Here is a 26,119-nt window from a genome sequence, read left to right on the forward strand (position 1 = left end):
TTTAAAAAATGAAAACATAAAAAATCCTAGGCAGGAATACTCCTATAGAGGCTGGAGAGACAAAGGGTCGTCGGGGACATCCTCTGTGCTGAGAGTCCTGAATGAAAGGATTCAAATAATCCTTTATAATAAGTAGAGAACATATCTGGGAGTCAGACACTCCTGAGTGAAATCAATAGCCAATATAAAGCCTCTGGTATCTGCAAGGAACCTCAGGGATAGGAGTGGCTGAGCACCCTGCCCAAGAAATAAGGCAGGGGAGGGTTGATAACAGGAACAAGGCCTGATCCAACTTTCATGTTAGAAAAATCACCCCAGTAGCTGTGTGAAGAACGGGATGTATCATGAGACAGAGATAGAAGCAGGGGACCGAAAGGCAATGAGAGATGATACTGGCTCAGACATTAGTGAGAGAAATTGTTAGAAGCATTAAGATATATTTTGCTGGCAAAGCTGAAAGATTTGCTAAAGGATTAGCTATGAGATGAGAGAGAAAGAAAAGAATGAAAGGTGACTCTCAGGTGTAAAGAGGTGACCGGGGTTGGGGAGCAATGGCAGAGCGGACATCAAGAGTTTCATCTGGAATGTCTTCCATTATTACAGAGGTCATCACAATTTTATGCATTAAATATAAGTCATGGTTCACACACTATTTAAAAAATGGGAATCAGAGATATAAAATCACAGTTACTAAGTGTGTGGAACAGTGATTAATCCCAGGTGTTTTGCCTTCAAAGACAACAGGCTTTCCACTCCAGTGTGCTCCCCCTCCAAAGCTTGCTCTGGCTGCGTGGATAGGTGTACCTCTGAGACATGTGAGATGGTCATACCGAAGAATCCAACGTGAATCACTCTAGTCCCCTTGAGAAGTATGGACTCATCTTTCCTCACTGGAATCATATAATTGACACTCAATTTGATACTGTGAAGCCTAACTTATACATTTGTACAGAAGGCAGATCAGTACAGGGTTAAAATTATGGGTTCCACAGCTGAACTTGTGGGTTCAAAGTCTATTACTACTTGCTATGAGGTTCTACATGGTTTTCATACTCTTATTTTCTGAAATTAACCAAATTTGATCAGGGAAATGGTAGTTTTCATCCAAATTGTTTGTAAATTGTTACTGGGGCACGGTGTTACTGGGAAGTGTTCTCGGAACCTGAGAGTAAGTCTGGGGTCACACTTGTCATGCACTGAATATTAAACAACAAGACCTACTTACCTCAAACCATCAGCCACATGGAGTGCAATCCTGTGCTGTAGGGTTCTAGTGAGGCTGGCTTTGTCCTGCTGAAGCAGGCGATCCAAGGAACCCTTGGAGGCTAACTCCATCACCAACATCCGGGGACGAATACCAGCTGCCAGCAAAGATATCAAACTGGGGTGGTGGAGGTGGCAAAGCACCACCAGCTCCTGCAAAAGTCCAAAATCCTATAAGAGTAATTCACCATCAGGTCTTACCCACGTATCTCCTTCTTTAAAGTGCATCAGCAGGGTGACCATGGATTTCTCTGGATGACTGGATCATAGCAAACTTTCCATTTCTTCTCTGAGTTTTTTTAACATATTTTCAGAAATAAAAAGCTGGTTTTGAAACTACAGTTGACCCTTGGACAACATAGGTTTGAAGTGCCTGAGTCCACATATGCATAAATTTTCTTCCACCTCTGCCACTCTTGAGACACCAAGACCCACTTTTCCTCTATCCCCCCCTCCTCAGCCCACTCAATGTGAAGATGATGAGGATGAAGACCTTTATAATAATACACTTCTACTTAATGAAGAGTAAATATATTTCTCTTCCTTATGATTTTTTAAATAAAATATTCTTTTCTCTAGCTTGCTTTATGGTAAGAATGGAGTATATAATACAGATAACATCCAAAACATGTGTTAATCAAGTGTTTGTGTTATCAGCAAAGCTTCCAGTCAACAGCGGGCTATCAGTGGTTCAGATTTTGGGGAGGTCAAAAGTTATATGCAAATTTTTGACTGCACAAGGGGTCAGCACCCCAACCTTTACGTATTTCAAGGGTCAACTGTATTGTCAGAATTAAATTGTTAAGTTCTATTTTTCCTTTGGCTCTGCTTTTGTCAGACATTTAATGCAGAAACAGTGCACACAGTACAGTCATACTAATGGGCCATGTCAAACTCGTCTACTGAATTCTGGTTAGCCACAGAATCCTTCTCAGCCCAGTATTCTCTATAGCCACTACTAATCAGCTGCAACTGGCATATGAGGGAAAATCTGTCTATAATCTCTGGTTTAATGACTACAAAATTTACCGAGGATAACGCTCAACTTCAAAGAAATATATATCATCCCCTCCTGAAAACTCTCTGAAGACTTCTTATTTTTCTTAGATGAAAATCCCATCTACTTCCATGGCCTCACCGCCTGATCTGATCATGCCCAGGCCTCCCAGACCTTCTCCTTTTCCCCTCCCCTTCATTCACCACCCTTCAGCCACACTGGCATTCATTCAATCCCAAGCTGTGCTCAGCTTCTTCCCGTCAGAGGGTCTTCGCCTGTGCTGACCCCTCTCCCCAGAAATCCCTCCACCCTTCACATGGCTGAAGTCTTCTTGGCATTCAGATCTTAGCTCAAATATTACTACATCTTCAGAGTGGCCCACCATGGGCCACCCTTACTAATGCAATCCCTGGCTGCAACAATCTCTCTGCAATTCAAAAAAAGTCTGAGATATCATTTTGGCTTGAACAGAGGGATTGGCTTAGTAAGGGTGGCCCCTGGCGGGCCACTCCAAGGATGTGGTAGTATTTGAGCTAAGATCTGAATGGCAACAATCCTCTCTGTGGCCCACATCATGTGAGACTTCACAGCCTCTTTTATGACATTGTTGGGCTTGAATTCCAGATTCACTTTATACTGTATATTGCACTTTACTCTGAAACTGTAACTCCGTTGAAATTTATAGCTTATGTGATGTTAAATTGATTCATGCTTTAAACTGTGATCGCTGTAGAAGTGCTGCTTCTTAACAACCAGCTTCAAAGATGCGGAGTAGCAGCACCCACTGATTTATCAGGAAACTGAAACGTGGAGAATTCTGCAAACTGAAGAAGAAAGGCTGAACACCCTGAGAGGGGATTTTCCAAGAACAAAGTTTCAGACTGTGATCATATTTGCTTAGTAGATAAAATCTTTTTTTAATGCCCATGTCTGATTAGCTCAGTTGGTTAAAACTGATGAGAACGAGTTAAGTTAGCTCTACTTATTTTCACAGGCACAGACAGAGGCCTAATCCAAATTTTCTATCCTGGAAAAGCAACTCACTGATTGCAAAGAAAAAAGAGCATAATAGTACAGTGTAACATAGATCTGCCCCATGACTACTGGCAGAATGACCATCAAATGTCATTTTTATTTCTTTATGTTGTTGTCTTTTTTTCTTTTTTTTTACGAGAAGGAGTACATTATGCACATCGGTTATTTTTTTTTTTTCCAATTTCTTCCACCATTCCCTTAGTTTGCCTCCCTGCCTATACACTAATTGGCCCTGTAGACATTTTTAATGCACTGACTTCCATCAGAGTTCCCCAAACACATTGTGTAAAATTTGAAATGCATGCTGACAAGTAACAAACAAAGCTAAAAAATCAATTTATATAACAAATTACCTACACATTAAAAGAGATTGTGCCAGATTTGTTTCACAGATAAGCTTCTATATGCAAAATGTTTAATTTGGTTCTAGAACTACACTGTGACTGTAGTTACTAATAATTAAAATGCCCCCAGGATATTTTGTACACACATGAAATTTTCTATTACTCAGAGTAACTGAAGTAGTGTAACTATGTATTTTTTAAAGGTTACAAAATTTTTAGTGTAGCCACTAAGAATTTTTTTGTAATAAATCAAAGGAAAAGTAAGGATACATAGATTCCAGAAATACAGTTGAGTTCTGGTATAAGATGGAAAAATTAGCATTGATTTTACTTCCTCTCTCACCCTATTTCTATCTCTCATTCCTAATGTCAATAAAGACTCAGAAAAAGAAATAAATACCCAGTAGTATCCAAACAAGAGAGAGTACAGGAGTAACCACTGTTAACTAACAGTGTATATTCCCCTTCCTTTCCATGATATTTGCTGAGGTATTCAACCTTTACCCATGCAGCCCATGGACTTTAGTTCAGGTGGAACTGACCCCAACATCAGCCTCTCAGAAAAGGTGAGAATATTCTAAGTAACAGCGCCCTCAGGGCCACAGTGATCAGTTCGGTAACAGAGACCTAAAGCCAATTAGCACAGAGCATTGCCCTGAACATAGTGCTTGTTGAGAAAAGCACAGGTGACTCAACTGGGGCTGAGAGACATTTATTTATTTAATGGGTTATTATGTAGGCCATTTGATTCCTTTGAAATGCAAGTCCTCAAAAGAGGTGCCCTCTTTTCTCCTGTACTTGGGATAAGTAATTGTGAAGCCTAGAACCAGTTTACCAAAATGGGAAAAGTCATTCTGAAGAAATTAAACCAACATAACAAGGTTAAAGGAATTTTAAAGAAAATTGGCCAGAGTCACTGGAATAAACCAATCCTATAGTGAGTACCTCCCATGACTTTTTTTATGGATGAAAAGAAGATAATTTCTCTGATAAGCTCATTGCAGCAAGTTATTGATCTATGAAGAGATGTAGAACAGAGTCTGAAGTATCTAGAACAAGCTTGTCCAACTCGTGGCCCGCAGGCCACATGTGGCCCAGGATGCCTTTGAATGTGGCCCAACACAAATTCATAAACTTTCTTAAAACATTATGAGATTTTTTTGTTTACTTTTTTTTTTTTTTTTTTTTTTTTTTTTTAGCTCATCAACTATCGTTAGCCTGCCTTCCTTTGCTAGGTATGGTCTCAGCAGTCCTGGTGATCCCTGCCCATGTAACCTAAAAACAGAGTATCCCTAAGCAGTACACAGCCCTTAAAAGTCTATGGTCTACCTTCTTGTTCAGAAAGTGGTAACTTGAACAAGCAAACCTACATAAATGTGAAGAATGCCCATTCTAGTTATCTTTGATAATCAATATAGTACTCACTTCATAGATATGAAGTCATCCAAAACTACTCAATTTGGAAAACCAACAATATAAAAGAGAAAAATCAAGGTGAACCCATAGAGCAAATGACCTCAGAGAAAACAGCAATAATGCAAGTAATACAAAAAATTAAATTCCAATTGATGCGAACAGAAACACTTGAGGGTATTTCATCCAAAAATATGGCTACAAAAGAACAAGGAGAGGCGATGGAAAGAATTGCTGGAAGTGAAAAATATGATTATCAAAACAAAATTCAGCAGAAAACTAAATAATAGATGAGGCAATTCTGAAAAACAAACTAGAAACCTGCAAGAGATAGTCAAGTAAGTAACACAAATTATAGATAAAACTTGAAGAGGGAACTCAAACATGGATGAGATAGACCCAGAAGGCTTGTCATCTAATATATACTCTTGGAGCAATGGCAAGCAATAATGAATCATAAGTAACTAGATATAGGCTCCAGAGAAGGAGAGGCTTGACTGGGTTTAGCTTAGTACTATATGTATATTATGTATCCTATCACCTAACCTGGTACATAGTAGCTGTCAATAAAAATGATTAATAAAGGTTAGGGAGGAAATAATAAATAATAGAAGAGAATACACAGAAGATAATTTTTCACAAAAAAATGAATTAGATGGAATGAAAAACAACCTACACACAAACATATACTTGTGAAGGTTCAGAACAATGAAAACAAATGAAATTCAAAAGATCAAATTTTCAGTTTTTAAAATGAAATTAAAGGTAGCTTAGATAGGAGCAAACATGACTGACTGCAGACTTCTCATTAGCAACAGTGGGCACTAAAAATCAGCGGAATTTTCTTCAAATTTTGAAGAAAAATTATTTCAAACCTAGATTCCTAAAATATAAAGTGTGATAACATATCCACCACATGGGAGGCAAAATTAAGATATTTTTAACATGTAAGGACTGAAAACATTTACCTTACAAACACCTTTTCTTAAAAAAAATTATTCAAAGATATTCTTCAACAAAAACTAAGGACAATTCAACCAAGAGAAGGCATGGAATCCAAGAAACATTGAGAATAATCAAAGAGGGCAAGGAAACTAACTCATAGATTAATCAGTGCACAAGCAGCCTAGAAATCCATCTCTCCTGTTTAGAGCAGTAAGTCATGTGCTGAATGATGAATGTCTTCAAGAAGAAAGTAGATTCTGTTATACAAACTGTATGATTAAGAACTTAGAAACACTTGAAGGCATGATGAAAATATCTTTTCCTGAAGTATGTTTTTTAAAATATATATACATATAATCAGAAAACCTCAAAAAGCTACATAAAATAAATCACCACTGGTACTCAGAAGGTTAAGGTGGGAGGATCACTTGAGGCCAGGAGTTCCAGACCAGCCTGGTCAACCTAGTGAGACTGCGTCTCTAAAAACAATTTTTTTAAAATCAGGGTAAAAATGTGGCCTGAATTAAAATATGCCCTTATTTTTATAGACTGATGATAAATACATAACAATAGAGGATCCGTTTGACTTTGTTATTTGGACTGTTACTATTCTATTAGGAAAAGAAGTTAGTGACAGAAGGTTGCATTTCTTTGTCTAAAAGTAGAAATATTTTGGTTCTGTACAAATAAAAATATATATAAATGGCATTTATTGGTTTTGTCCTCAGAACCAAACTATAGACAAAATGTGAACAATTTAATTATGAGCACAGAACAGAATATAGACGTTATAAACTTTCACTACATAAAAATAATAGAACAAATTAGGGAACGTGAGAAGGTGATGGGAAGAGGAGAAAGAATGGCAGTAATTTTCCTCATCTCACATAGCAAGGAGTCAGTCCATGCTGTCTAGAATTGGTGTACTAAAAAATCAAAAGTTTTGTAAATCATTCCAAGTTATAATTGTTATATATGAGGAAAACTAATTTAACCAATTTTAAATTTTAGGAAGTGGGCAGGGACAGGAAGTAGGAAATAGGATAAGCGTGCTGACTTTTCCATCTTTGTAGCAAGTAATCAATAGCGGTTCTTATTGAAGTGGATAAATCCAGAAAAGAAAGGTGCAAGCTTATCAGTGAGAGTTTTGGTTTAAGATTTCTCACCTTCAATCAAATTAGCAATGTGAGGTCATGCATTAAACTTCTTCTTTCACTCTGAACACACGGAAGTCATGTTCAATAAAAATAAAAATCATACTCTCCCTAGACCAGAAATGTAAAAGATAAACACTCTGAAGAAAATAGAAGGTGAAGTCAGGAGCTTGCTAGGCTTCAAGGTCTGGAAGCAAGTGGAGGCAGCTAGGAGTCTGACTACTGTGGAGCACCGGGGACAAAAACATGGCGCTGAAAAATCCCAAGTTTCTACATTTCTAACAATCTCCTGGATAATGCCTGGCTACTTATCCATGGAACACATTTTGAACAGTAAGGTTCTAAAGTAAAAAGAGGAGGGTAAGTGAGTCTTACAAAAGTTTTTACAACATACTATGCATCACAATTATAAGGATTCTCAGAATATAGTGCTTTGTTTCTCAACAGGAGAAATAACACAAAACTTTCTATTCTACAAAGAAAAGACAAACTAGAATTGCATAATTAAACTCAAGTAGAAATGTGGTCATTATTTTGCATTTTCACAACTGTATGCAAAATAAGAATTCCAGCAGATTAATAATGTGTAATTTAATATAATTATATTACTGAAATTCTTACTTGTCTTAACAGCCTAAGTGATGTGTGTTTATTAAAAATCTTCACAGCCACTTCTTCTCCTTCATAGGCTGCTCGATAAACTGATCCAAAACTGCCATCGCCTGTTGAAAATAAAATACAAAGCACTTAAATTAATCTGTCCAAGCAAAAAAAAAAAAAAAAACTAAATAAATTATATCTGTTTTAATTATATCTGTTGTATATTTGAATAGAAATCTGATCTACTTGTTTCATTGAATCAAATCTCCTTTAACATTTCCTCTTCCTTCTACTCCAAGAAAGATACATCTAAAGATTTTGTCCTCAACCTTCCCATCTTTCCTCTACATATAACCTGCTCAATTATGTCATCCACTTCTGTGACTTCATCTATCCCTCTAACGTAGATAATTTTCACATTTTCACTTATAGCCATCTCCTAAGTGCTCTTCTACACTTCTAACTTTGTGTTGGATATTTCACTGGTATGCCCTTCCAACTCAATCACAGCCTATCAAAAGCCACATTTATTATCTTTTCTCCTAACAAGTTTTTATTCTACCTTCCATATAGCTGATGATAACAAGACAAAAGCTCTTTTTGAGGTCTTTCTGGAGTTAAAACTGACGAACCATTTTAAGTCTTGCTCCGGTCTAACCCCACGGCTAACACTGGCAGTTCACTCTGCAGCCTCATTCACATTCTCTTCCTCTCCATTTCCACTACCACCACACCCATTTGGTGGCCTCAGAGCCTTCTGCTGAGTCCCAAGAGGCCTCCTGAGTTCCTTACTTCCAACTCATTCTCTCTCTCTCGTAAAATTACTTTTCCTATCATTCCACTTTGATTGTGTCATTCTCCTGCTCACACACAAATTATTCCATGTTGCCTACGAAACCAAATCTAAATTCAGCTCCATAGTCATATTGTGGCCCCTAAATCCTTTTAAAGTTCTCTTCTTGTTCTTCTCATTCTCAAGGCTTGATGAGTTCAGTAGCTTTCCCTGCCCCAATCCTGGCTGAACAATACATCTAAGGAGCTTTTTAAAACACTAATGTCTGGGTTCAAAGATTTTGATCTAATTAGTCCCAGGAGAAAATAGTTATCAGATTTTTTCTTCTTTTAATTCTATATTTAGTAGAATTAGTAACGAGCAGGTAAGGTTGAGAACAAGTACTCTAGACAAACCGGAATAGCCAAAATTTCCTGAGCATGCTTTGTACCTTCAAGCCTCCATACCCTTGATGAGCTCTGCTACTCCATCATCTCCACCTCCAGGGAGTTTATCAAGCCTACAGGGACCAATACATACCAAGAAATAGAGGCCTGCCTCAGAAACTGATCACAATCAGCCCCATGGACTGTTACTCTCCAACGACATTCAGCAAATTCTGTTTGTACAATATTTATGGTTCTCATGTAGTGCCTTGAAATGTAGTCACTTGATGGATATAAGTGAATACACGCAAAACAGTCTATAACAACTTGTAATTTCCAAGTGGTGAAATTACACATCTATGGAAAGCTTCTACCTATTTGTTTATTTTTTATACATCTATAATGAGCATATATAATTATATTTTATGCTCAGAGACAGAGTATATTAAAATAATTAACTCATTTGAGCATGTCTTTCTACTAGATTGTAAATATGTTAAAAGTATTATTTGCATCTTATCAGTCTTGGTATTCTCTCATTCTATCCCTCCAGTACTTAATAAGTATTTGACTTTTAAAAACCATTAGTTAGGATTGTTGGTATTGAGAGAGTTTCAGGGGAAACTGTTATATATTGGAATCAGAAATAGAATCGGGTAAACAGAAGAGGGAAAAGAGAAAGAAAGCAAGTAGAGGGGAAAGGGAGAGAATGGGTCGGAGAGATGGAAACATATAATAGATGCATCTTGCTCTGCTTCCCCTCAATCTGGACAGCTATCAACAATAAAGAGAAATTGTAATGGAGCATAGAGAAGTAACATACTCTAGGGAGATACATCAAAATTTCAAGATGGAGTAGGGATTTCTAATTTTTAAAGCCCTTCTCTATTTGAGAATCACTGCTGCATTAATATAGAGTATGGATTGTCATGTCTTTCAGGTGACTGAGAACAAAAATAAAGTTGAGGACTACTATTGTGTATTTGTGATATCCAGGTTGGAAGGAAAATTGAAGGCAAGGAAATTTTCCTAACCCCTCAAATTACACCACAGAAGTAGAAGTACCTGTCTTGGCTCTCCAGAAAAATAAATAGCTCCACCAAGAGGAAATGTACCTTGTAGCTTCTTAGATGCATGAACAAAATCCCATACATTTACATTTTAAAATATATTCACAAAACAAGTCTATTCATATCTATTAAGGTGGGTCGTATTAGTCACTGCATAATAGTTACTGCTATCTGGGAAAAAGAGAGTTTTCAAAAAGCCTGAATGCACTGCTGCCCTACAATAAAAATGGGAAGAGGGAAAACGGAGAGAGGCAAGACCTTCTCCAGATTACCCTAATATAAAGATGCTGGAGTCTCTACCTGTAAAATGTTTTTAGAAGGATACACCTAATTTGTTAAATCACGGATACTCAACCCCGCCCCTTATCTTTGGCAACATCCGGAGACATTTTGATTGTCACACCTGAGGGAAGAAGGGGAGATACTACTGACATCTAGTGGGTAGAGGCCAGAGATGCTGCCAAACATCCTACGATGCACCTCGATAACAGTCATCCCAGCCAAAATGGCAACAGCTCAAAGACTGAGAAACTCCTATCTAGACTGCTTTCTGTAAGTGAACATGGGATTTATGGATTTATGGGACATAGGTCTAGAGAAGGGAGAGTAATCACAAACATTTTCTTATCTGTGTAACTAAACAGACTTTGTTTATTTGTTTCTGTTTTGTTTTTGTTTTTGTTTTTTGAGACGGAGTCTCACTCTGTCGCCTAGGCTGGAGTGCAGTGGCACAATCTCGGCTCACCGCAACCTTCACCTCCCAGGTTCAAGCAATTATCTGCCTCAGCCTCCCAAGTAGCTGAGAGTACAGGCACCCGCCACCACACCCGCCTAATTTTTTTTGTATTTTTAGTAGAGACGAGGTTTCACCATCTTGGTCAGGTTGGTCTTGAACTCCTGACTTCGTGATCCACCTGCCTTGGTCTCCCAAAGTGCTGGGATTACAGGAGTAAGCTACTACGCCCGGCCAACTAAACAGACTTTGTAAATGACGTTTCCACATACACTACTCAAAACGTGTCCATTCATCTGAAACACATTTTAATGCAGGACAAAGAAATATTTTAGGAATCTGTGTCTGACAGTTTGGGATTTCTTCAGAGGAAGGATGCAGTATGTCTGGTACTTTACTGTATACCTTGAAGTTTGGGGTTGATTAAAATGTAGGATTCAGCATTGACGATTCAGCATTTTGTGTTAATCCTCTATTACTAATACATTAACTTCCTCAGTTCCAAAGCATTTAAATTCATCCTAAACTTCCCAATGAATGCCAATATGAAAAGTATAAAGGTGTTTATTTAGCTTTAAATATCATGTCCCAAATTTTGGACAGTTTTTTGCTAAGAATATTATGTCCTGACTGACAGATTTTAGGCATTATCTCTGGGGTAATTTGATTAAAATTAAACTAAACAACAACAAAAACTAAACAAAGTAAGGTCAAAATTGTCTTTAAATGCTTTACATTAAATCAGTCTAATGCATTTCGTAGTTGCCTCAATGACTCTCTGGAATGTTTAAAACTTGAGTACATCAGCCTACTGTTAATAATAACATACTGTATACTTGTAAATTGCTATTAGAGTAGATTTTAAAACTTCTCACCACAAAAATATGTATTTGAGATAATGTATATGTTAAATAGCTAAACTTCTCCATTCCACAACATATACATATATCAAAACATCATGTTGTACACCATAAATATATACAATTTTTACTTGTCAATTAAAAAAATAAATTTGTATAAAATATATTTTTAAAAAAAAACAAACAATAACCGAGGAGTCAGATAGATCATGGCATCACAGGCCTTGTAAAGACATTAGCTTTTATTCTGAGAGACATAAGAAGCCACACATGTAATCTACTGAATGACATACAGTGACATATCTTATGTTGACTGCTTCTTTCCCAAAGTAGTTATAATGCATACATTTTTCATCTTCTGAAGTGTATGAGCATTTTTTAAAAACATCTTTTAGGCCTAAAAATCCATGTACAATGATAGGACAGGTCCAGGAAGTCAAGATACAAACGAGAATATCGGAACATGGTTACCATGACTTCACCTTTTCTCAATGAACACCTAAACATGCTACATGAATTCAATGATTTCCATCATCCTCTATTGAAAATAACTGATTGAATTCATGGAACCAACAAATGTAAATTGTTCAGCATACCAAAAAAAAAAAAAAAAGAATTTGAGTATATCACCATGTGACACTTCTGACTTCTTAATTTCAAGGCTTTTTATGAATATTTCTATGAGAATTCAGCATTGTCACACTCAGTCATAAAACCCCTGCTATGACTACACTGAGGTGTGCTTCCTTTACCTATTCTGTCATTTTAAATATAAAATATGGCTGCTTCACTTAACTCACCTGAAAACCTTCTTATTTGCCTCCCACATCCCTGGCAATTAAGGCAAATACAAAGATATATTTCATAAATATTTGTGCTTCCATGATAATCTCATCCTCATCTTGATCCTAGTCTACATGATTATATGCAAAGCAAATTCCAGATGTGTAACATGATATTCCTTTAAAGTATATCATTCAAAATAAAAAACATTATAACAAATATATGAAGACAGTAAAAATCTATGACAATATAATTATGAGATCTATTTTCTAAATTATAAGGAGAAAAATACATCCTAATTTTTATTCTCAAATTAACAAAAAGAATTACCTAGGAGAAACTCTGGAGCTTGTTCAAATTCCAGCTCATCATTATTCAACATAATATTTCTAGGCAGGTCAGCCAAAATCAAGTCAGGGGCAATCTGAGATATTGGAATGGTGAGCCTTGGTTGATCTGGATTTACTAAGAGATCTCCTGAAAAGTAATAAAACATTTTTTAAATAAAAACAACATTTAAGGAGATACATAAATCTGTGGTTTTGATATGAAAAAATAATGGAATATTTTCTATAATTTCTAACCCCTCCCTTTCTAACCAATCCTAGATTTCTCTAGAAAATTTGAGAACATTTTAAAGATTCACTTAATATCTATCTACTTGGAATTTCAAAAATTTATTCCTACGTTCACTTGTAGAATTCTGAACTGCTGCAGACTACCAGACATCTGACTAGAAAGTTATTTATTCTCTGCTTTTGCCACATTCATGAAGCTGAAGCTGTTATTATATGGCAGACCTGTTAGTAAATTACATCCATGTATTGTCCATTTGAATCTTTATAACAATTCTATGAGATAGATGTGGTTGGTATTCCTGTTTCACAGATGAGGATATGTTGTTCAATGAGCCAGCATTCAAACCCTCAAAAACATTTTCTGAATCTAGAGTACAAGATTTTATTGATAATAAATATAATCCAGTTTTCTGAACAGTCCCTATAATTGAATATACTATTTTTCAACTCATCCGTTACGAATAAGAATATTTACATTTAATAAAAGTCATTTTGTAAGTATTGAAGGATCACTTAAACGCATTTGTAAGTTGTTTCAAAACATACCTTCCTCTGCTTTCTTCATCAAGTCATCAAGTAAGATTTTTTGATGCTCTTCACCATCATTAAAACTATATAATGCCCATTTCTTCAACAGAGTTTCTCCTTCACCACAAATATCAATCTCCAGCAACCCAGGAAACCATTCCTCCATGAGAGAATCAATGTGGTCCACAACTTGGCCCAAAAGAATACAGCCTACATGATTGAAAACAGAGTTTTTTGTTTATATACATATATGTTTTTAAGTTTAGATTTCTTTAGTGTTACAATTGAAGCATTTAAATTGATTTCCTTACCTTTTCTACAAGAAGGAACTGTAATTTTTAAGAAACTCTCTGGGTGATTGTCTAAGACTTCAGATCCTACCAGACAATAAGCTTCAGGAGACCAATTTAAGTAGATGCCTTGTCGCCAATACATTCTGTTTGGGCGAAGTGCTCGTTCTAAAAGAAATTTAAATGGATCCAAATGGAGCTGTTTATTAACTGCTTCCTAAATTAAAGGGAAAAAATCTACTGCACACACCACAAGTGATTGTAATACAGATCTACTCATTTTGAAAGAAAGTATTGGGTTGTTAACGATATGAGTCCTCATCCATATCTATTAAATATTTTATCCATAACTTTACAATAAAACCAGTTAAATCCCCTGTAGATTAAGATCCATTTCAGGTTGATGCTGTTAAGCAGTTTAATAGGCTCAACCGATGACGAAAGAGAATCACAAATCAATCCTCATAATTTTCAAAAAGAAATTGATTGTGCTAAACCCAAAACTTTCTGAACTTTTTAATGCAATGTAACTACCTATATGTTGATTAATTCCAATCAAGATAAGGTTTATTTTGGAAACCTGTAACACCTGTGTAAAGCTAATTTTAATCCCCAAAATGGTATTTTCCCTTTGCAGTACCAAAATGTCTCTATTTATTTTAGAAGAAAGAGTTAGCATTATAAACACCGGATTTGCTCTTTTCTTTGTAAATGGCTTAGTGGCTGTGCAACAGAAAAGAGATAATCACACTCCCTACAATGTAATCACGGCCAAGAGCTGAGTGAGCACCTAAGGAGTTTTCTTCCTGACAAATTGGATGAGGTTATATGTGCTTGTGTATCTTTACATTGCCTACTCCAAGGTTTTATGAGCTTATTTTCTAATTCTTCAGCTGCCTTCCAAACAAGTAAACTCTGAGAAAATGGCATATTACTTTTCATATGCCATCTCCCTAATTTCTCTAAATATTAAGTCTTCATTAAACACTCACCTCTCCCTGAAAGCATGTAAGGTGAAATCTCAAGTAATCGATTGATTAACCTCGACCAAAATCCCATTGGAAAATAAGGCATTTCATATAGTCGGATGATAATTTCAGAGTTCTCACAATGGGGAAGCTCTATCACAGGCCTGTGGTCAGACAAACTAAAGGCAAAAGGACACTATGGTTATACAGCCTCACAGCATACCCAAAAATGTTGAGCAAATGATTTTACTGCTTAAAATCAATGAAGGTAACCACTCCAAGCAACTGTAGTCTTTTTGTAACATTGTTTCACATGTTTTTCCTACCCCAAAAATTCAGAGGTCATTAATCAATTCAAATGCATGCTCAGATGTAGATGCATGAAATATTTTTGGTAATCCCTGTGCACTAATACATAAATTATTATAATTAGTTATGAATAGACAAATGTAATCTTACATAAATCCTGAAAAATACATGTCCTAGAAAAAAGTGTATATTTATTTTTACAATTGGCTGCATCCATCAATGTAATTTGCACATTTCAACATCATATTACTTTATAACATTTCCCACTTGCTTATAAAGCAGTAGGACAGCCAAAGTATAGGCTAAAACTTAGGCATCCACTATGATGCCATAAATGCTTTTAAAATTCTGTTGAAAACTCACTATCTTCTCAGAACTTGCTTAATAAACTCTCTCAGTGTTGTTTAAGAGCACACACGTACATAAACAGGGACGCACACACCCACACATACACACACACACACTTATCTCTAATATTTACCTTTCTTAAATAATTTAAACAGTGATAAGTCAACTAGTAACTATATATATAAAATAAGTTTTACTATATCTTTAAAGTGTCAGATGCAATGTTTCATTCCACAATAAATATGTCAGCAGGAAGTTTACACTGGAAGCAAAATACATTTATTTATTTATTTAATACATCTATTATAGACTACAGTTACTTTGACAATTAAAAGAATAGATAGTGAATTTCCATGTAGTAATTATTTTTTAAGGTTTTTTTTACCTGCTTGGAACCAGCAAATATTCTTCTCCTATTGGCAAAGCAATCTGGAATTTTTCTAGGAGCTTAAAATACTGTGACATGTAGTTCTTTGGAAATCTCCTTTTCTTCGAAAGAAATTTTTCCACATCTCTACGTGAAATAATTCCCTTAGGGTGTTTTGGACAATCTTCCACTTTCACTGTCAAAATCTGAAAGATTGAGTCATAAATAATCACTAGAATTTATTTTCTGAAAGGTTGCAAATTTAAAGCATTTTAGGTCTCTTTGCTCAGTGAAAGTAGTCAGAAAGATTTTAATGTTTTCAAGTGCAACAAAGTACCTAATTTCTCTTGCAACTATGTGGCCTAGAAGCCCAGAGGGACATTCACTCTCAAAAAAAAAAAAAAAAAAAAAAAAATTGTTAAAGGAGTTAATTCAGATTGGAAATCATTGAACTTCTCTGGAACCAATGAACATCAATATTTCCCTAGCTTCAGTGAAAAGATCAATCCAATACCTTACTTCTGTTTTGCAGTCTCATCAATAATATATTCCCAGGAAAATGATCTTCCAGAGAATTATCAATACAGGTTTGAAATAGAAATATTCTTCACATTTATATACTAGGAGAGGGTTTCCATGAATAGGAAGACAGACGGTGTAGTAGAGTTTCATGATTCTCAAAGTAACTACTGCATTTTGATGGATTCTACTTGCAGTGTCTGGGTCAGTAGGTCTGGGATGAGGTTTGAGAATCGGCTTTTTTAGCGAGCAACCCTGATAATTCTAACACAGAGATCATACTTTGAGCTTTGATCATTGTCATGGCAGTTAAAAATCAGAACCCAGATTCAAATCCAGGCTCTGCTACTAGCTGTGTGACCCTGGGAAAGGTATTTGATTTCTTTAATGCACAGCTTTCTTCTCTGTAAAATGAGACAGTAAAAGTAATCGTCTTAGATTGCCCTGAGAATGAAATAACACATGCAAAGCCCACAAAGTACATATGACAAATTTTAGCATATTTATCTATATATTCCAATTTATTTTGCTTTTCAAATTCACTTTAAAAAGAGGTTTGTATTTAATTTTCTTTGGTAGATCTATAATGTTCAAGGAATACTTAAACAGAAGTAAACATTATTTATGCTATCATGTAGTTGGGTGAAATACCAGGTTATAAAGTCCTTAGGCCCAAGGACTTGTCTTACCCATCTCTGTATTTCTATTTTGTTTGCACAGTATTTATTAAATCAATGAATGCATGATTGATTGTACATACTGGTATTTAATGACAGCGTGCAATGGGCCTATAAATAATAAAAACTGTTGTTTAAGACTTCTCCCATGTTGTGTACTTTATAGCAATTCCAGATTGCTGTTACAATTCAGGTGGTAAAGAGAATTGTTTGCTCTTTCAGTGTTTTTTAAGTGCTAAGACCTTTTTTTGACAACTCATCTCCAACTACACTTCATATTTTCTTCGTAGCACCCACTCAACATATTATATGTTTATTTATTACTTCTTTTCTCTCATTTGAATATTAGCCCTATGAACGTAACTCATAGGCCCTGGAGTCAAACGACTTGGTTTGAAATTCTAACTCTACCTCTTCCTGAATGTGTACCATTGGGTAAATTATTCAACCTCTCTGTCAATCAGTTTCTTCATCTGTATCACAGGGGTTAATAAAATACCATTTGGAAGTGTTGCTGTGAGAATTACATGAGATAATCTTTGAAAAGCACATATTAACCTCATGTGTGTTAGCCATTATTATCTAGTTATTCTAATTTATTTTACTAAGATACATTTATTTTTTAAAGAGTTTGTGCTTGATTTTCCTAGTGGATCTATAGCATGCTACCACTACTTGCAGCAGAAGTTTCCAAAGATGGACACATCATTTCTATCGCTATACACAGGTGCTATTCATATGGAGTCTATTTCCCTTCCCCTTTATTCTGAGGTAGGTTTGTGGTTACTCTGGTTACTAGAATGTAGCAGAATTAATACTTTTGCCAGTCCTCGGCCTAGCCTTTAAGAGGACAGAAAAATTCTGCTTCATTTCTCTTGGTAACCAGCCACCATGAAAGATGTCCAATTACTCTGTAATCACCACGCCACGAGGAAGCCCAACCTAGCCATACGATAGGCCACATGGAGATGCACCAATACTCCAAAAACGTGCACGTACCTTTCTTGCACTTTCCAGCTCAGTTTACTGAATGAAGCCAAGTGAACGACCCTTCCCAATACCATGTGGAGCAGAACCACGCAGCTGAGCCCAGTCAAGCCACAGAACAATGAGAAATGATAAATTGTTCACATTTTAAGCCTCCAAGTTTTGAGGGGGTTTGTTACGTAAGAATAAAATCTGCAACATTATCTTGACTTTATCACCTTTAAAAGAGCTCCTAACATTCCTTCAACCTAATAACCTGAATAGCTAACTGATGCCTTATTCAAGGAAAGAGAATTTTCCAAATTCCTTTGTATTTCTCCCATGTATTTTTATCAAGGTTAAATTACCATATAAGCTTTTTAATGTTCCACCTGATTAATTCAATAGGTCCCTTTCATATCTCTTTTATCATACAGTTAAATGAGTCTTGTAAGCTTCTACCTGCCTTAATGGTACCTTTTTAAAATTAGTTTAGTGACCTTACAGCTCGGGGCACATAGAGTGGGTGGGCTCATTAGAGCTTCTGCACCATGAAATTATTCGTGCCCTTGCCTTGATTCATGAAGGTGAATACTCTTATTTATTTTTGCTAATAGCTGTCAGACAAGTTGCTCTTGGTTTCACTTGATTATTTAGAGCTTTCATTTCCTTTAAACCTTAGTGAGAAAATGACATTATATTTCAATTTATTGGCATAAATAAAAATGATGGTACTTTTTTTTTAGGTTAACAAGAAATTTAAATTATCATTTTATTGACATTTTAAATCTGTCTTTCAAAGTAACTTTGAGTGGCTCAAATTAACTTAATTTTTACTTACGTTATCATATTTATAACTATGTTAATGAGAAGAACTTTCATGGATTTTCAACTTAATTACTCCACAAAATCTTTAGGAATTTTATTGCAGTCATAGTGAAAATCTGCATTTTTTTAAAAGGGGGATTCTGATGCAAACCTCTTCCTTATTCTACTGTACAAGATATGCCCACCCTAATGTTCATATGTGTGCGGTTTCAAGTGTTCCATAGTGACATGGAAACACATCACTTTAGGGAGCAACTATAGCGTTTCCTTGACTATATGGAGTTAAGTTACCTCCTGATAGCTACCATGCGCCAACTAGGACAACAAAATTGCTGGATATATTTAAAACTTCCTTTGCTGTACAGGATGCAGCTACCTACACATCTTTTTTATTTGTGCCCATAAATGACACACTTTCCAAAACTACGTGAGTACCTCTTTATAGTTCTGAATTTTTTAAAATTTCCTAATTAACATTCTTTAAATTGCCAAGTAGATCCAATATAAAATTAGCTAACATTTACCCCTCACTTACACTGAACTAGGGAGGCAATATAGAGGACAACTGTTATTTTCCTTATTTAAAAAATAAGTAAACAAAGGCTTAATGCATTAAGAAATTTCACGGAACTAATAATCAATTACCTCAAGTAAGTGCAGTGGGTCACATTACTGTCTCCATTATCGTTTAATAATTGAGTAAAATCACACGATCCATGACAATATGTGTAGAAGGTTGAAAGTCTAATTTAAAAATACCTCCCAAAATAGCAATAACTAGCATACTGCAAATAATCACTGACTGCAATGTTTCAATATGCTCTCGAGTTCCATGGTACTGGATTTAGCCTCGACTAAGTTCTCTCTTCACAATACCTTCCTTTGTTTCCTTAGATGGAATTTAGGAACAATTATTCAAGACTGTCTGAGTGAATTTAATTACCTTTATGGTTTAATTGGAAGAGATATCTCTTAATATAAAAATATATAATAATTTTAGGGACTCGGGCAGCCACATGCAAAACTATAAATTTTACTCATCAACAAATCAGAAGCTTAATGTTTCTCAACTAGGGTCATTTTCACATTCTCCAAGCAATATTTAGCAATGTCTGGATACATTTTTGCTTGTCACAGCTAAAGGATATTACTTACATCTAGAATATAAAGGCCAAAAATGCTGCCAACATGCTACAATGTGCAACAAAGAATTATCTGGCCCAAAATGTCATCATGCTGGGGTTGAAAAGCCCTGAGGTAGTATGCTTTGCTCAAATGGTCTTTTATGTCAAAGCTACAGAGATGGTTTATTGTAACTAATTAAACTCACTGGTAATGGATTATCATTCGGAGAAAAAAACATTTTCCATGTGAAATATAAGAAAAAAACAGCTATAACCAACGCCATCCAAAGTTTTCAAAATCATAAGCATTTAAAGTTCAGATCATTTCACTTAAGTCAAAACTCCCCTCCATGTTATCTAGATGGAGGTTTCACAGGCTCAGCAACCCAATTTTCTTCTATGTGTTTACCCCAAGGATTTCCACAAAGCCTTCGTTCAATTGACTAATTCAGTAACCAAATCGATGACATCATCAGGATCTAGTAAAGCAGCATGGGACAGAGTGTTACAAACATCTGTATGTGGCTGGAAAACCAAGTCATGGAAGTGAACTCAAGACATCTTTCCTTCTTCCATGAAGTTCTTCAAGTAGTCTTCTATGTGAAATGTTCCACAGTCTTCTAAATTCACAAAAGTTTCTGCCTTAACTAAACCCAAACTCTAAAATGCTCAATGCTCTGGGCGCCATCTGTTCTATGCTTTGACCATAACCCCGTGCCACAAAAATAAAAGACACCAACCTGTGCCATGATTTTACAAAGCCACTTGGGTTCCACAAAATACAAGTCACTTAACTGCAGTGCTGGGTCTTGAAAATGAAGAAGGACTCCTGTAGTAAAAATTCATCAAACAGTGAAACATGGAATGTAGAACAAATATCAAGGGGCTTTAGAAAGAATCTAGTCCAACTTCCTCATTTTACAGGTAAAGAAATTTCAGCATACCTAGTGGCAGAGCTGGGACTAGAAGCTGTGCATCCTATGGTCTAAAGTCCCAATATTATAATGGAGTATTTTTAAACTACATAAAACAATCATATATAAACATATTTGAGACACTGACATGCATTACAAAGCATATTTCATGCATACATAGAAATTCATAATTTTCTGTTTTGCTTGCTGAATAAACACTACAAAGACATGTTTTATTTTCAAATACAGATAAGAAACACAGCATATTTCAGCATACCTTAAGAACAATGGGGAAAAGGAACAGATCATAAACCACAGGAAGCTATTTTTCACACAACAGAATCTAGGGATCAAAAGCAGCTTCCCAGTCACTTACTCTAGTACTATCAAACAACTCACACATTTCTGGCAAAGTAATATGATCAAGTACACAATTAGCACTGAAGTTGGTTTGAGAATTTTCATCTTTGAGACCAATATTTGATGAAAGAGAGCTAGATCTTCCACTCAGCAGCTGCATCATCTCAGGGAGCCATTGATTCTCAAAGCGTCCCAGTTAGACCATTCCAACAATAATTCCCCTTTGCAATATAAAAATAAGTTTCACATGCACTAAACTCATTTGACATTATGGAAGGATATGGTTGTGCTTGGGGTTCCACAGCTCCTGAATAGTACAAGTAAGTTCTAAAACCCAAATATTTTAACTCTCACTCAGGGAATCTTTCCACTACTTTACTCCTAGGTGATTTCTAAATTTGTTTTCTTACAACATGATACATGATTTATCATCCACACACATGATGATCCTCCAAAAAGAAAAAAATCAGTGCCCTATTAAAGAACTGTATGGATATTCTCTCAGCTTTGAATGTAAATTCTATACAAGATTCAGAAACACTTTTATAAGTTATTACAGCTGAGCTTTGAAAGTAAGGAAAGAAACACACAAACCTGATTCATTTAGAAAGTGAACTGCGTGAGGAAGCTCATTTTCATCTAACTGCAACTGATTTTCTCTCACTAGTTGTAATAATCGTTTCTGGTCAATTACAGGAAATTCAATTGGCACATTTTTACGCTCCGATAAAATGATTTTCTCAAGTTCTACATAGCAGTCTGGAATCAGCTGTCCAACAACAGGCTGATCTCGGATCTATGAAATTACAAATGACAAGCCGTAAAAATCTATTTTATTCGTGTATGTGTCAAACGGTTGGCAAATTCAGTGCTAACAGTTTTTACAGAAACAGATATGTTATTCAGAAGTACATTTTTAAATAAAATCAAAATATAATAAAAAGCTATTTAGATTGTAAGGAATAAGTACAATGAAATTAAAATAGGAAAACTGTTGATCCAGAGGCAAATTAGGAAATATCAAATAAAATGGTATGGAAATGTTTATCTTGCTACACAGAAATTCCATGGCAAAAATCAAGATAAATCACTAACCATAAGAAAGATTTTTTATATCTTAAGACATTAAACTTAATGTGAAACAGACACGCTAGCATAAGATATCAGTACAAATTACAAGAGCTTTTGGATATTATATTTTAAATATTCAAGGTAAAACATTAAATTTTGTGCTTGTTATTTGTAAAATGTTATATTGATGGGATGCATATATCAACAGTGAAACCTGGAGACATAAGATCCCACTCAAGCTATGTTGTTCATGGAACCTTGAATTTGGGAAAATGAGAAATCATCTAAACACCAGTGATTCTGCTAGGAGAGGATGATCATTGTTCTGTTGCTTTTAGAATCTAATCACTGTCTACAAAATGAGAAATGCATAAGAGAAGATTTTTTAAAGAATGGGCTTAAGAGGATAGTTTCTATAATAAAAGTATCTTCCAAACATTTTTTAAAATATAATTTTAAATAGAAAAGCAACTCTTAATAACATCCGCAATGCCTTTAAGAACCACCAGATGGCAAACTCTCCCTATTTCTGGACCTATGGAAATTACATATTCTTTTCACCTGAAAATAAGAAACAGCATTTCTGCTTAAATTCTTACACTTACTACAAACAGAAATGCAGCACACAGAGACAAAAAATTAACTTGGTCTTTTTCATTTGTGACTAAAACCTTAAGGAGACAACCATAACCATTACTTCTGTATTTACCTGTAAATGGTTACTCAAGAGACTGTTTTCGTGTATCTTTTGACCCAGAGAATTGGAGATAATTTCACTAATCTCCACTTTTCATGTTCCCTCTCAGAGTTGTTCATAAATTAAGATGAAATGGAACTTCAGATTGAGGTTTATGTTTTAATCCAAGGAGGGAAACCTCCATATAAAAGTAAACAAGAGTTCTCAAAGAAAGCAAATCAAGTAGAAACGGGATGAGTTTTAGGGGACTAGGTCTCAAAGCCTAAAGGGATGCCTGCTCTGCTAATGGGCTGAACAAGATTAAAAGGAGTATTGTCGGCATTCAACTCTGTATTGTCCTGCTTCTCCTTTCAGCATGAGAATCAGTTCACTGACAGGCTGAGTCAAAAAAATAAAACTTAAAGTGTCTGCACAGACACATGTTAATAAGGTTGAGACAGAAAAAGATTAGAGAAGAGCTAAGATCAAAGGGAAAGATGAAAAATAAATGAGAGGACAAAAAAAGATCTCTAATAGATTAAAAGCTGCTCTTTGAATTCAGGTTGAAGCACCTCAGGGAAGAAAGAATTTTCAAGTTCTGGCAGGCCCACAGGCCCTGGGTCCTCCGAAAGAGTCACTCTTCTACAAAGCAATCAAATGAGTTTTCAAACCATTATGCCAGAATGCTGCATCCATTAGCAATATATACTTTTCTTTCACTAATACTGGTATTTCTCAAAGCATTTGTTTTACTTCCTTGTAAAAAGTTGTCTTCAAAGTTGATTTACAAGTGCCAAAAGGAAATCTGGTCTGATTTATTGGTAATGATATCTATTAGACAAAAGCAGTATTAATACAGCTTAATGAGCCATCTTATCTGTGACTTTGCATCAACTAAATTCAGGCCTTTTCAAAACAAACTCGTCCTCCAACAAGTCTTTTTAAAGATATGATACATTATCTGACAGCAATGATGAAAAGGGAAATTATCAAAATATTCTCAGTAACAACAAAGTTTTTGAAGTATGGGTATAGTCTCAGAAAAAAAAAAACCTCGATTAAGAGATTAACTGGATGAATAAATTTTGTGTATTTGTTTTTCTTTAAGTCATATTACTTTCTAATTACATGTCTAACAAGAGAATAGGAAAATCTACAAATAAATAATGTCATTTTTACATGACATTACTGTCTATCATCAATAAAACCTTTTAATAACTATAATAAATGTGTGCTGAAGGACACGAGCATACAAATTCTCTCCCCAGACACCGCAAAATCCATCACTTTTACAAATGGCTCATTAGGTTTTGCAGAGAAGCACACATAATCTATATAAATGGATTATGTAAGCTAACTGGCCAACGCGGAGTTATAACCAAGGTGACTATATAATTTATCATCCAAATTGGAATGCTTTTGAGAATATAGTGGGACACTATTAATAATTACGCTGGTACTGCCCAGGCGAAATAGGACTCTATTTATCAGCCAGGATCTTGATCATTAGTGCTAATGAGCTAAGCCAAGAGGGACTAAGTGAAATTCATCATTATATTTGTCATATGGAACTATCAAGTGTATTTTTCAGTACAGTTTACACCATACTCCCTGTAGATCCCAGTGAATATTTCTTTTTCCTGCAAGTATTAAAAAAAGAGGGTTGTCTCTGATAACTGATTTATTTATGCTTTATAAAGATTTGGCTTACCAGAAGAGAATTTTAAACATTTAAAACATAATTTCTAAAATAAAAAGTCCATTTTGTATGAACTAAGTAATTAGTGAGATACTACCGAAAACCAAGTCAGTGGTCTTCATGACTAAATAAAACAGCTGCCTCACAATACAGAGGGGAAAAAAAATTGGAATGGGAATCACCGTGACAAAATACATGAAGGAGTGGCACAAAGGATCAAGATGTCCATAAAATAGGAATTGCAAATGAAAGGAGCAAATGGAAAAATAACAGTCAAAGAATAATAGAAGAAAGATGATCCCAAGACCTCAGTATTCACCTTTACCCTTGGACTGAACCACCACTACAAGAAGTTGGATGAGAAAAGACATCAAAAACATTTTCTCAGATTCTCTCTCAGAAACATTTTCTCAGTATCCCAGAAATGTTCTCTTAGTTTCTCCCAGGGTCCTCTAATTATTTTTTATTCCTATTTCTATGAATTAGAAATGAAGTCTGGTATAAATAATTTTAAAATGGAAAAGACTTTAACAATGCTAACAGCAATGGGGAAAGAAACCCCACAATTTTAAGTGAGTTGCTCACTTCTCAAAATTTCTGACATTTCTAGGCAGTTGCATAACATGAGAATTAATAAATTACATTTCTCTACCAGCCTACCATGTTACCTTGAAATTAAGGCTCTCGTATATGATGGTTTTCCGAAGTTTTGCCAAAGCATCAGATTCCTCGGTGGCATTCACAAAGTGGTAATCTCGTATAGCAGGGAACCCTCGCTTATTCAGGAGTTCCTTGGTGATTTTACCTATGCAGGCTTTGCGCTGCCTCTCATCAGAAACATCCAAATGTGTGCCAACGAGAATCACAGGGGAAGAAGAAGCGCGAGCCTGGAGGGAAAGACACAAAACCCTCTTGTGTTTGCTTTCAAATTGGGCCTGCTCACATTCCTGTTGATATTTGCTTTCCGTGACATTCACTTGAGTGGAAAAGAGAAACTAACAGACTTCAGAAGAAGAAAAGAACAACTGTCCTTTTTTCCTTAAACCTAAGAAAACAACGTAACCTCGACATTTTAAAAAATCATTTTTAGGCTTTCCTTAATCCAATTTTTATCCCTTTTAGGTAGCCTATATAATGGTAGTAGCATAGTTTTCCTTTCTCATCTTCATGCCTTAAGATGAGTTATCCACTCCTAAATAAAACAAGCATTTCATAAACCCACAAATTATATCAAATTAACGTCATATCATGTATATTTTCTCTTCCTTATCTGTGAATTTAATCTTCTAAATTCATTTTAAAGTCATTCAATTTGGAGTCTACAATGAAAGAATAAAAGCCATTCAAGCAAGTATGACTGCCACTGTAATATTTGCTCATGTTGGCTAGCTGTAAAAAAGTTAATAAAAGAAACATTAAAAAACACCCAAATTACAAAACAAGCATGTATGCAGCCAAATGACATGGTTAAATATCCTGACACAAGCCTTTTTAAGGACTTTGCTCACAGAAGAGCTCATTGCAGCATCATGCAAGCAGCAT

At 35.4% G+C, this 26,119-nt stretch overlaps 1 protein-coding gene across 1 annotated transcript in view; it reads right to left on the reverse strand.

Annotated features, from left to right (window-relative positions):
• Positions 1-26,119, reverse strand: part of LOC105470180 (leucine rich repeat kinase 2) — a 145,173-nt gene that overhangs the window by 37,101 nt on the left and 81,953 nt on the right. The window contains exons 31-40 of the mRNA XM_071071872.1: positions 25,246-25,464; positions 21,726-21,927; positions 20,598-20,686; positions 15,762-15,949; positions 14,744-14,898; positions 13,773-13,919; positions 13,480-13,671; positions 12,686-12,832; positions 7,773-7,873; positions 1,226-1,416 (exon numbers count right to left, since the gene is read on the reverse strand). Of these exons, the coding sequence (XP_070927973.1) occupies positions 1,226-1,416; positions 7,773-7,873; positions 12,686-12,832; positions 13,480-13,671; positions 13,773-13,919; positions 14,744-14,898; positions 15,762-15,949; positions 20,598-20,686; positions 21,726-21,927; positions 25,246-25,464 (1,631 nt within the window). The remainder of the gene's footprint in view (positions 1-1,225; positions 1,417-7,772; positions 7,874-12,685; positions 12,833-13,479; positions 13,672-13,772; positions 13,920-14,743; positions 14,899-15,761; positions 15,950-20,597; positions 20,687-21,725; positions 21,928-25,245; positions 25,465-26,119) is intronic.

The sequence above is a fragment of the Macaca nemestrina genome, chromosome 10 (genome assembly GCF_043159975.1).
Source record: "Macaca nemestrina isolate mMacNem1 chromosome 10, mMacNem.hap1, whole genome shotgun sequence".
Taxonomy (NCBI): domain Eukaryota; kingdom Metazoa; phylum Chordata; class Mammalia; order Primates; family Cercopithecidae; genus Macaca; species Macaca nemestrina.